General features: G+C 49.2%; 1 protein-coding gene across 2 annotated transcripts in view; it reads right to left on the reverse strand.

The window, feature by feature from the left end:
- The window catches only part of LOC140404352 (alpha-1-antitrypsin-like), a 33,774-nt gene extending 25,012 nt beyond the window's left edge, over positions 1 to 8,762 (reverse strand). The window contains exons 1-2 of one of the 2 annotated variants that reach the window (XM_072492771.1): positions 8,628 to 8,762; positions 7,723 to 8,399 (exon numbers count right to left, since the gene is read on the reverse strand). In XM_072492771.1, coding sequence (XP_072348872.1) covers positions 7,723 to 8,392 — 670 coding nt within the window. In that variant the 5' untranslated portion in view covers positions 8,393 to 8,399; positions 8,628 to 8,762. Of the gene's footprint in view, positions 1 to 7,722; positions 8,400 to 8,603 lie in introns of both variants that reach the window. The other variant, XM_072492780.1, reaches the window with a different exon arrangement.
- Positions 8,763 to 13,321: the final 4,559 nt, after the last annotated feature.

Genomic DNA, 13,321 nt, shown 5'->3' on the forward strand with positions numbered 1-13,321 from the left:
TCTGAAAAGCATACCATTGGGATAAGATCCAATCACCACCTGTTACCGGGCAGAATACAGCCTTTAGGCCAATTTATTGGCCACCAGCCAATCAATCAAACTGAATCCCAACCCATCTCTTGCACTGGCGTCTAAATGTCCATAGCTCCAGTTTAACCCAGCAAGTGATCTCTCCTTAAACGTCTGGATTCTTCTGCTTGAATTAAATACTCAGGCTGTTTGCCTTATAGAAACATGTCCATTAGTCATCCATGGATCAAAATAAGAATGGCAAAATAAAAGAAAAGGGGAATAAGTGGAATAAATAGGAAGGACCCTAACACTAGAAAATGAAGTAGAAAATTCTCACCATTGCTGGAGGATTTGGGGGATTTTTTGAGGCAGAATGAAATGTCTTGCTCTGCTGCCCTCTCTGCTCCATCTGACCTCAAATTACTTGACATAACAATAAGCAATGACCATCTCCAATAAGTGAGAATCTAAGCATCTCCCCTTGAGATTCAACAGTATTGCTATCACTAAATCCTGCACCATCAATATGCTGGGGACACCAGGATAATGTTATGGCTACAAGAGCAGGTCAGACGCTGGAAACTCTTGGTGAGTAACTCATCTCTTGTTTCCCCAAAGCCTGTCCACCATCTACAAGACACAAGTCAGCAAAGTGATGGAATGCTCTCCACTGGCCTGGATGTTTACACCCACAACATCCAAGAAGCTCAAGACCACTCAAAATATTGTGATTTGTGCGAGTAATATTAATCTGAAGTTTCACTGGCTGGTCAAACATATATTGGACTATCTAAAAAGCAAGAAAAGATACTGACTTAAGTTGGCTGCCACAAGTTACCTGACACCTGGTATTGCAAGTTGATCAGTGGCTGGAAAGTTCCAAAGTGAATTACAATTAAGACATGCTGTATCATCCTATGGAATTTCTCACCAGCTGAAAAATTTACTGAAACTGCTGGACCTCACATTTGCACTTCTACAAGTCTGCCTCTCAAGCGGAGACTGAAGTTCTTCTGGAAAATAGCCCCATGGAAAGCTTTTTTCCCTATCTCATCATGATTGACTAATTCAGAAGATAATGGCTGGGACATTATAGATCATGGGAGAATAGCCACAGTTGGTTCAGACAGAGCAAATATGTTCTGAATTCATTATGGGCAGAAATGTCATGTGATTGGTGTAACCATCTTTGAAAAGTATTTTAACACAGCCTGTAAACTCCTAAATCCAGAGTAGTCCTGCTTAAAGGGCAGTAATACTCTGCACCTTCCCTCCTATCTCATCAAGGCTTTATCTCTATTCCTATTTAAAATCCAACACACAGATAGAGAACTTTTCAGCGAAAGAAGTCTCAGGTGCAAAAATCATTTACTTTTTGGAAGAGATGGATTAGGTTTTAAAAAGAGACTGAAACAGAAATTACAGTCTATGCGGGCTTCAACCCCATTGAATTTTCTTTTTATTTAAAAAAAAATTATTTCAGGCTTTTCCACAAAATATAAATATTCAAAAAATCAAAAGGACAATCAAAGAGCAACAAAAGACCATCACAACAACCCTCCCAACAACCCCAACCCTCCAGTGCCTCTGACACCGACCCCCTACCACATCCTTCCTTCCCCATTTTTAACCCGCCTTACCCATCAAACAGCACTCCCCTTCACTGGCCCCTCAATCCTCCTTGAAGAAATCGATGAATGGTTTTCACCTCCGGGTGAACTCTTCCACCAACACCCACAATAAGAACTTGATCTTCTCTAACCGCAGGAATTCTGCTAGGTCGTTCACCCATACCCCTGCCTTCGACATAACAAAATTCCTCTCCGTGCTACCAGGGAGGCAAAGGCCAATACATCGGCCTCTTTTCCCCCGCCCTGCACTCCCGGGTCTTCCGACACCCCAAATATCGCCACCTCCGGACTCGGGGCCACTCTTGCCCCCGGAACCTCAGACATAACATCCGAGAACCCCTGTCAGAACCCTTTCAATCTTGGACACGCCCAGAACATGTGGACGTGATTTGCAGGCCCCCCCACGCACCGCCCACACCTATCCTTCACCCCCTCAAAAAACCTGCTCAACCTCGCCACCGTCATGTGGGTCCTATGCCCCACTTTAAACTCGATGAGGTTTAACCTCGCACACGACGAGGACGCACTCACCCTCCACAAGGCCGCAGCCCATGTTCCAGCCTCCAGCCCCTCTCCCAACTCCTCCCATTTGCACTTAACGTCCTACACCCAGGCGCCCTCCCACTCCATCAGCTCCTTGAAAACATCCGAAAATTTCTCCTCACCTATTTCGTCCTCCAACAGAAGCTTTTCTTGCAACACTGGGGGTGACAACCCCGGGAAGGACGGCACCTCTCTCCTCACAAAATCACGAAGCTGCAGGTCCCGGAACCCATTCCCTTTAGGCAACTCAAACAATTCTCCAACTCCTCCAGCCCCGCACACTTACCCCCTATAAAAAGGTCCCTGAAATACTCAATCCCCACCTGTCGCCACCCCCGGAACCTCGCATCCAGTCTCGCCGGCGCAAACCTATGGTTTTTTGCAAATAGGCGCCCACAACGACATGCTCTCCGACCCCAAGTGTTGCCTACACTGTCCCCACACCCTTAAAGCCGACACCATCAGTGGACTAATGAAATACCTGGCTGGTGAGAACGGCAGAGGCGCCAACGACAAAGTCCTCAAGCACGTTCCCCTGCACGATGCCGCCTCCACCAGTCCCCAAACCAACCTCTTTTCCACAGCCCATTTCCTCACCATAGCAACATTTGCAGCCCAATAGTAATTGATCAAATTCGGCAACACCAGCATTCCCCCCCACCTCGCCCCCATTCCAGAGAAGCCACGGGGCCTTCCCTGCCCACACATACCACGAGGTCAACCCATTGACCTTTCTGAAAAATGAGTTACGGACAAAGATAGGGAGCTTCGGAAAAACGAACAGAAACCTAGGCGGCACCGTCATTTTAACTATCTAAACGTTCCGCCAATGACAACGGCAAAACATCCCACCTCCTAAAATTCGCCTTCCCATCCCCTCTACCAATCGAGCCAAGTTCAATCTATGCAGATGGGCCTAGATCCACGCCACCTATATACCGAGATATCTAAAGCTCGTCCCCTCCACCCTAAACTGCAGCTCTCCTAACCTCATTTCCTGTCTCCTAGCATTGATTGGGAACACCTCACTCTTTCCCACGCTCAATTTAGACCCTGAAAATTGGCCAAATTCCCCCAGAACCCCCATAATTCCCCAGTGTGGCCCACGGGTCTGGAATATATAAGAGCAGATCATTTGCGTACAAAGATACCCTATGCTCGACCCCCCACCCCGCTCAATCCCTCTCCAATCCCTCGCCTTCCTAAGTGCCATTGCCAGTGGCTCCATCGCCAAGGCGAAGAGCAGCGGGGAGAGGGGTCACCCCTGTCTTCTCTCACGGTGTAACCCAAAGTATCCAGAACTCACTCGGTTTGTCTGCACATTTGCCACCCACGCCTTATAATACCCCAACCGGACTCATTCCACAAACCCCTGCCCGATCCTGAACCTCCCACAACCTCAAAATATGCCCACTCCACCCAATCGAAATCCTTCTCCACATCCATAACCACCACTACCTCTACTTCATGCCCTCCCGAGGGCATTGTAATCGCATTCAATAACATCCAGACATTTGTCGACAACTGCCTTCCTTTCACAAGCGGGTGAGGGCTTCCATTCATGGCTATGTGGAGGTGAATGATGCAGGGGAGGTCATAGCTTCCAAGCTGTGGGAGGCACTGAAGGCTGTGGTTAGGGGCAGTTTATCTTGATTACAAGTGCACAGGGAGAGGGTGGAGCGGGAAGAGAGGGAAGAGAGGACTAGTTTGGTTGAGGAGACCTTGAGGGTGGATACGAAGTACTCGGTGATGCCGGAGGAGGGATTGTTGAAGGAGAGGCAGAGGCTCCAGATGGAGTTCGGGTTGGTGTCGACGGGGAAGGCGGTGGAACAGTTGAGGAGGGCCAGAGGGTAGTATACAAATATGGAGAGAAGGCAAGCTCGGCCATCAGTTAAGGAAGCAGGCAGTGGCTAGGGAGATTGGCAGAGTGAGAGACGGGAGTAAGGTGGTCATAGGTCTGGAGAGGGTGAACGCAAAATGGAAGCTGTGTGTATCGCCTGCAAGGTACCCTGCAGAAATTTGTCAAGTGCCCGTCAACAGCACCTTCCAAAACTGTGGCCACCACCACCGAGGTAAACAATGCCAACAGACATATGGGAGCAAGTTCCCCTCCAACTCACACACATCCCCATCCTGATTTGGAAAGAAGGCCTGGATTTTACGGGGTCCCCTATTCCCTGACCGAAAAGTCAGTTGCCAGCCATCACCTGAAACCCCGCTGCCCCACCGTGACATTACGCCGAGAGCTGCCTCAATGGTTTCCATCCTGAATCTGGGATGAAGTCCCTCTCTGGTGAGCTACTGACCAATTTGATTGGCCATCAGCTCTGTCATCCCAGCAGTGCCAGGATCGAGTGCTGGACGCTGCTGGGGCTACAGATAATCCCCCAGGAAGTAGACTGCTCGGGCCCAGGCTTAAATGTAAATCTTGGGTTTTGAAGGGGCCTGGCAAGCCCCAGCAATGGATGGGGAACAGGGTTTGGTGGGGGTAGGGAGTGGGGGGGGGGGGGGGGGGTAGTTACCGTCTTGGTGTGGATGCTTTCAATGAGCACAAAAGGAGGTAACCCCACTCCTTTTCCCTCAGCAGCCTGCACAGGGAAAGCTGCCAGGCTGCCCGCTTGCCCCTGCCTTCCCCTGTGTGGTGAACACCACTAGTGGTATATTATATGTATTACGGCACTGCCCGTACAATAGAGGTACAATGGTAAATCCCTGCCTGCTGGCTCCGCCCAGCAGACGGTGTATAAAAGTGTGTGCTCTCCTGCGCTGCAGCCATTCTGGTTCCAGCTACAGGAGGCACAACATCTTGTTCAATAAAGCCTCGATTGTTCCACCATTCTCGTCTTGTGGTAATTGACGGTGCATCACCCTGCCGCACTTAAAATAGCAGCAGAGGCAGAATGAAGTCCTTAAGTGGTCATTAATTGGTCACTTAAGGGCCTCAATATACCCAAGGGTGGATGGGTTGCCTGCTTTTCCTGCCCACCATGATGTGACAGACAGGTTGAAGGTGGGCAGAAAGGCAGTGGGATGGCCACTCCCTTCACTTTACAAACCTCTCTGCCTTCAAATAGGTGACTTTGGGGTGCTGTAAAATCCAGCTCCTTTCGTTCACTGACGCTGGGCCACATTTTCGACAACTCTTGCTGCCAGCACTGTGGGTGTACCCACGCCTGATGAATCTTAATGGTTCAAGAATATGGCTCACCACCAACTGCTCAAAAGCAAGTAGGTGTGGGCAATAAAATAATTTTAAGGAACTGAAAAAGCAAGGTGGAAATGTTCCAATCCCCAACATTCACAACATTTATCACCAACATTTTGAAATGAACAAGAGTTTCATTTCCCCCCAAAAAACTGACTTGTTGCCTTTTTGTCAATGAATGTCAATGAATAGCAAGATAGGCTGAATAATGGATAGATTGGTGCTGTGCACAAACACCCTCTAAGAACTAAGCCAAGGCTGGTTAAATTCACTTTGCTCGGGATCATTACACTGAACAGATAGATTGCACTGTTGAAAGAGGCCCCCGCAGCCATTGATGCCCATATCCCGTAAATGAATCAAAAATAGTAGGTATGGTGTTGATACAAATTTATTCTTTCTGCTGACGAATCTGAATCCATATCACAAACAGGAATTTGCTTTGGCAAGCACATATAGAGCTGGCCTAGCATGACCTGGGGTGTAACAATGTTCTAAGAATTGGATAGCGTGATCCTTTCACAAGTGTCCCTTTGTTCTTCAGCAAGATTCCGGAAGGCTGTCTTAAATGTGATGAGATGGTCTATTTTGCCATTGTTAGATGAAAAAATGAAAAAATATTTGGAGCAGTTTGCAAACTTGTTGTCGTATTGCTTATTTTAAACAAAATAATAACTTGTGCCACTTTCAGTTGCCTAACTGAACTATTACTTTTTGTAAATAGTATTTTTATTGCCAGCTGGCTAAACCTCTGCTGGTTTGTTTTTAAACGCAGACATGAGGTTGATCGTACCCCTGCCAAGTGTGTTTTGGGCAGGAGGGCACATAAAATAGGGTGGATGCCCACCTGAACACCCTCACACCAACGCCCGAGCTCACCCCCATAATACACTGAAATTGGCAGTCCACCCACCATATCTAACTAGGTAATCAACGATCATTGAGGCTCATTACCAAGCCAGTTGACCCTGATAATACACTGCCAATTTCAGCCCTTTTCTTCCGACCTTCCCACAGTCTTAAACACCTACCCGCCCCCCCCCCCCCCCCAACTTCCCATCCCTAACCTGTCAAAACTGTTCTTACCCAAGGCCCCAGGCTGACATGTTCTGGCCATCCATGGGTCTTCTTCCTTCTTCTCTTGCAGTCCTGGCAGCGGCCATTGACGTGTTTTGGGCATTTCTGGGACTGGTGGAGCTGCAGGCCAATTTGATTGGCTGACAGCTCTAGAGGGCGGGATGTCTTCCCCAGTGAGGGGCAGAAGTCCCACCAGGCCCATTTAGCCTGCCCGCAGTGCTTTATGACTGCAGCGTGGGCCAGCATGGAGAAGGTTTGCTCCATGCTGACTCTGTGTCTGGGGTGGGTGGGTGGGGTTGCGAATCACCCCCAGTAGGTTGTTCGATAGGACTGTCAGTGGAATTGCCTGGTCCTACTGGCCACCCCACCCACCCACCCACATCCTTCAGTTTGGACTCTTTTAGAACTAACTAGGGCAAAAACATAACTTTCCAATCCTAAAGGTGCACATGTTTTCTTGGAATTATTTTCTTAATGAATGACCTGTCCTGAGAATCTAACCCCTTGAAAGCAAACTTTAACTTAAAACACATTTTGATCAAAGTTACACCAAGACCATCCCACTCACTCCCCACCATTTTGTGATTAATTGGTTGAAAGTCCCAAACCTGCCAGTCGTCTGTGTACCTTGATTAACATGTTGCGGCTCTAAAGTTCATAAGATATCCTTGATCGATAAAATATATTTTGCTCCATTTCAATTAGTTTAATATTTCATCAAAACAACTTAATTTGAATTAAATTTCCCTTTGTATCACTAACCCTCAAATTACAATATAGTGAAGCGTTCTAGAACATAGAACATAGAACATAGAACAATACAGCGCAGTACAGGCCCTTCGGCCCACGATGTTGCACCGAAACAAAAGCCATCCAACCTACACTATGCCATTATCATCCATATGTTTATCCAATAAACTTTTAAATGCCCTCAATGTTGGCGAGTTCACCACTGTAGCAGGTAGGGCATTCCACGGCCTCACTACTCTTTGCGTAAAGAACCTACCTCTGACCTCTGTCCTATATCTATTACCCCTCAGTTTAAAGTTATGTCCCCTCGTGCCAGCCATATCCATCCGCGGGAGAAGGCTCTCACTGTCCACCCTATCCAACCCCCTGATCATTTTGTTCTATCCCCTGCAGATATTAAATAGAAAAAATTAAGACCCTTTTTTTCCTGAAATACTGAAGCAACAGCCTTTGTTCCACAAATGTTTTATATGTGTAAATAACCTAGAAAAAAAAACTTCTTACCTTTGAACAGGACATAATTGAGAAGTATCATTACAGTGTTACGATTCAGGCTTTTAATAAGTTCTTGAATTTTGCCACGTGTTTGCTTTTTCACGTAAGTGTTGATCATTTTTTTTGCTTTGTCCGCTGCTCTGAAGTCAGCGCTGACCGTCTCTGCCTTGTAAAATTGCTTTGCGTCCTCGAGGAATTTCTTTTGAAGACTCAATCCCTGCTGGATGTGCAGCGAGCTGCCCATCGCCAATTGCGGTTCTCTCTTCTCGCTGGTTATCTCTTGCAGGAGATACTTGAATGCTGAATGCACCTCGGCTGCATCATTCCTGGACATGTTGTAATAGCCGAGAACCTGTAGAAGCTGATCCCGAGTGTCATGCTTTGCACCCAGTGACAACATGGCCAGGCTGGCCGAGATGCTTAATGGGGAGAAGAAAATATTCCGGGCCGTTGAGCTCGGCTGAGAGGCAATCTGTCTGTAGAGACGCAAGGCAAAATCTGTATTTGCAGCGGAGAGTTTGAGCAGGGACAGTTGCCTATGTAGATTGTTTTTAGTTCTTGAACCAGCTCGAGCTTGCTGACTTGACGTCTTCAGAACAGAGACCTTCTCACTAACGCAGACTATCCCACTGCAGAGCACAGCGATGAGTAACAAAGCCACAGGGATCAGCTTCCCCATCTTCAACCTGCGGAGGAGAGAACAAACTTGTATTGCACTGCTATGAGATTGTTCGAAGTCTGAGCTGCTTTCGTCTAATTCAAACTTAGAAACCGTACAACTTTAACGATGATGCCTTGTGACACCTTGCCAACAAACTGAGTTCTAAGGAGGTTCAAGAATTGCCAACTTAATCTCTTAAGACAAGCCCATTTGGTAAGCAGCTCCTTACTTGATGTCTGGTTGTAGTTTTTACCTTGAAACAAACAGGCTGTTGTTGTTCCTGCAGTTTTCCTCTTGTTTCTACATGGTCCTTGGTGTTTAACGCCAATTTATGCCACAGGATGTGCAAACAGATCTGTTATGCATTAATCAGCAAACTGACCTTCGATCTGATGGTCAACATTGGCGACACAATGGCGCTTGCTATGCAAATATGGTTCCTGCAGCTTCTATAAGGTTCAGAATGTATGACAAAATTGTTTTATAACATTCCATTTGCCTCGTGAATGATTCACTCAAATGAGGGGCATTCAATCCTTTTATTTATTTATTTTTAAAATATTTTATTGAAAATTTTTGGCCAATCATCACAGTACATTGTGTATATATTAACATCCCTGAGAATCCCTCTGGTTCCTCCCCCCCCCCCCCCCGGGCTGCTGCTGCTGTCTTCTTCTTTTCCATTCCCTCTCTCTTTCTGTGAGGTATTCGACGAACGGTTGCCACCGCCTGGTGAACCCTTGAGCCGATCCCCTTAGGACGAACTTAATCCGTTCCAGCTTTATAAACCCTGCCATGTCATTTATCCAGGTCTCCACATCCGGGGGCTTGGCTTCCTTCCACATCAACAGTACCCTGCGCCGGGCTACTAGGGACGCAAAGGCCAAAACATCGGCCTCTCTCGCCTCCTGCACTCCCGGCTCTTCTGCAACCCCAAATATAGCCAACCCCCAGCTTGGTTCGACCTGGACCCCCACTACTTTTGAAAGCACCTTTGTCACCCCCACCCAAAACCCCTGTAGTGCCGGACATGACCAGAACATGTGGGTGTGATTCGCTGGGCTTTTCGAGCATCTCGCACACCTATCCTCTACTCCAAAAGATTTGCTAAGCCGTGTTCCAGCCATATGCGCCCTGTGTAACACCTTAAATTGTATCAGGCTTAGCCTGGCACACGAGGACGATGAGTTTACCCTACTTAGGGCATCAGCCCACAGCCCCTCCTCAATCTCCTCCCCCAGCTCTTCTTCCCATTTCCCTTTCAGCTCATCTACCATAATCTCCCCCTCGTCTCTCATCTCCCGATATATGTCTGACACCTTCCGTCCCCCACCCATGTCTTTGAGATCACTCTGTCCTGCACCTCCTGCGTTGGGAGCTGCGGGAATTCCCTCACCTGTTGCCTCGTAAAAGCCCTCAGTTGCATATACCGGAATGCATTCCCTTGGGGCAACCCATATTTTTCGGTCAGCGCTCCCAGACTTGCAAACGTCCCATCTACAAACAGATCTCTCAATTGTGTTACTCCTGCTCTTTGCCATGTTCCAAATCCCCCATCCATTCTCCCCGGAGCAAACCTATGATTATTTCTTATCGGGGACCACACCGAGGCTCCCGTCTTTCCCCCATGCCGTCTCCACTGCCCCCAAATTTTCAGAGTAGCCACCGCCACCGGGCTTGTGGTGTATTTCTTCGGTGAGAACGGCAACGGCGCCGTGGCTTGTAGGCAAGTCCCCCTACAGGACACCTTCTCCAATCTCTTCCACGCCGCTCCCTCCTCTTCTCCCATCCACTTACATACCATTGAGATGTTGGCGGCCCAGTAGTACTCACTCAGGCTCGGTAGCGCCAGCCCCCCCTATCTCTACTACGCTGCAAAAATCCCTTCCTCACTCTCGGGGTCTTCCCGGCCCACACAAAACTCATGATACTCTTCTCAATCCTTTTGAAAAAAGCCTTCGTGATCACCACCGGGAGGCACTGAAACACAAAGAGGAATCTCGGGAGGACCACCATTTTAACCGCTTGTACCCTCCCTGCCAGTGACAGGGATACCATGTCCCATCTCTTGAAGTCCTCCTCCATCTGTTCCACCAACCGCGTTAAGTTTAACCTATGCAATGTACCCCAATTCTTGGCTATCTGGATCCCCAAGTAGCGAAAGTCCCTTGTTACCTTCTTCAGCGGTAAGTCCTCTATTTCTCTGCTCCGCTCCCCTGGATGCACCACAAACAGCTCACTTTTCCCCATGTTCAGCTTATATCCTGAAAATTCTCCAAACTCCCCAAGTATCCGCATTATCTCTGGCATCCCCTCCGCCGGGTCCGCCACATACACCAATAAATCGTCCGCGTAAAGAGATACCCGGTGTTACTCTCCTCCCCTGAGTACTCCCCTCCACTTCCTGGAACCCCTCAATGCTATTGCCAGGGGCTCAATCGCCAGTGCAAACAATAATGGGGACAGAGGACATCCCTGCCTCGTCCCTCTATGGAGCGGAAAATACGCAGTCCCCGTCCATTCGTGACCACGCTCGCCATCGGGGCCCTATACAGCAGCTGTACCCATCTAATATACTCATCTCCAAAGCCAAATCTCCTCAACACCTCCCACAGATAATCCCACTCCACTCTATCAAATGCTTTCTCGGCATCCATCGCCACCACTATCTCAGCTTCCCCCTCTGGTGGGGGCATCATCATTACCCCTAGCAGCCTCCGTATATTCGTATTCAGCTGTCTCCCCTTCACAAACCCAGTTTGGTCCTCATGGACTACCCCCGGGACACAATCCTCTATCCTCATTGCCATTACCTTGGCCAGAATCTTAGCATCTACATTTAGGAGGGAAATAGGTCTATAGGACCCGCATTGCAGCGGGTCCTTTTCCTTCTTTAGGAGAAGCGATATCGTTGCCTCTGACATAGTCGGGGGCAGCTGTCCCCTTTTCTTCGCCTCATTAAAGGTTCTCATCAGTAGCGGGGCAAGCAAGTCCACATATTTCCTATAAAATTCGACTGGAAATCCCATCCGGTCCCGGAGCCTTCCCCGCCTGCATACTCCTAATTCCTTTCACTACTTCCTCTATCTCGATCTGTGCTCCCAGTCCCACCCTCTCCTGCTCCTCCACCCTAGGAAATTCCAGCTGGTCCAGGAAGCACATCATTCTCTCCTTCCCATCCGGGGGCTGAGCTTCGTATAATCTTTTATAGAATGCCTTGAATACTCCATTCACTCTCTCCGCTCCCCGCTCTATCTCTCCTTCCTCATCCCTCACTCCCCCTGTTTCTCTCGCTGCTCCCCTTTTCCTCAATTGATGGGCCAGCAACCTGCTCGCCTTCTCCCCATACTCATACTGTACACCCTGTGCCTTCCTCCACTGTGCTTCTGCAGTACCCGTTGTCAGCAAGTCAAATTCTACGTGTAGCCTTTGCCTTTCCCTGTACAGTCCCTCCTCCGGTGCCTCCGCATATTGCCTGTCCACCCTCAGAAGTTCTTGCAGCAACCGCTCCCGTTCCCTACTCTCCTGCTTTCCTTTATGTGCCCTTATTGATATCAGCTCCCCTCTAACCACTGCCTTCAGCGCCTCCCAGACCACTCCCACCTGGACCTCCCCGTTATCATTGAGTTCCAAGTATTTTTCAATGCACCCCCTCACCCTTAGACACACCCCTTCATCTGCCATTAGTCCCATGTCCATTCTCCAGGGTGGACGCCCTTCTGTTTCCTCCCCTATCTCCAAGTCTACCCAATGTGGAGCGTGATCCGAAATGGCTATAGCCATATACTCCGTCCCCCTCACCTTCGGGATCAACGCCCTTCCCAAAACAAAAAAGTCTATTCGCGAATAAACTTTGTGGGCATAGGAGAAAATCGAAAACTCCTTACTCCTAGGTCTACTAAATCTCCACGGATCTACTCCTCCCATCTGCTCCATAAAACCTTTAAGCACCTTGGCTGCAGCCGGCCTCCTTCCAGTCCTGGACCTCGACCTGTCCAACCCTGGCTCCAGCACCGTATTAAAATCTCCCCCCATTACCAACTTTCCCACCTCTAGGTCCGGGATGCGCCCTAGCATGCGCCTCATAAAGTTGGCATCATCCCAGTTCGGGGCATATACGTTTACCAAGACCACCGCCTCCCCCTGTAATTTGCCACTCACCATCACGTATCTGCCCCCGCTATCCGCCACTATGGTCTTTGCCTCAAACATAACCCGTTTCCCCACTAGTATAGCCACCCCCCTGTTTTTCGCATCTAGCCCCGAATGAAACACCTGCCCCACCCATCCTTTGCGTAGTCTAACCTGGTCTATAAGTTTCAAGTGCGTCTCTTGTAACATAACCACGTCTGCCTTAAGTTTCTTAAGGTGTGCGAGTACTCGTGCCCTCTTTATCGGCCCGTTCAGCCCTCTCACATTCCACGTGATCAACTGGGTTGGGGGGCTTTTTACCCCCCACCCCCTTGTCGATTAGCCATCCCCTTTTTCCAGCTCCTCACCCGGTTCCCACGCAGCTGTGTCCCCCCCAGGCGGTGCCCCCCCGCCCACCCCACCCCATTCCGGCTCCCCCCTCTCCCCAGCAGCAGCAACCCAGTAACTCCCCCCTCCCACCCCCCCCCGCTAGAACCCCAACTAGCGTAGTTACACCCCCCATGTTGCTCCCAGAGGTCAGCAAACTCTGGCCGACCTCGGCTTCCCCCCGTGACTTCGGCTCGCACCGTGCGATGCCCCCTCCTTCCTGCTTCCCTATTCCCGCCATGATTATCATAGCGCGGGAACAAAGCCCGCACTTCCCTTTTGGCCCCGCCCCCCATGGCCAACGCCCCATCTCCTCCACCTCCCCTCCTCCCTCCACCACCACCTGTGGAAGAGAGAAAAGTTACCGCATCGCAGGATTAATAACATAAAACTCATCTTTCCCCCCCTTTTTCCCCCCTCTTCGCCCCC

Source organism: Scyliorhinus torazame, chromosome 2, assembly GCF_047496885.1.
Source record: "Scyliorhinus torazame isolate Kashiwa2021f chromosome 2, sScyTor2.1, whole genome shotgun sequence".
In the NCBI taxonomy this organism is placed as follows: domain Eukaryota; kingdom Metazoa; phylum Chordata; class Chondrichthyes; order Carcharhiniformes; family Scyliorhinidae; genus Scyliorhinus; species Scyliorhinus torazame.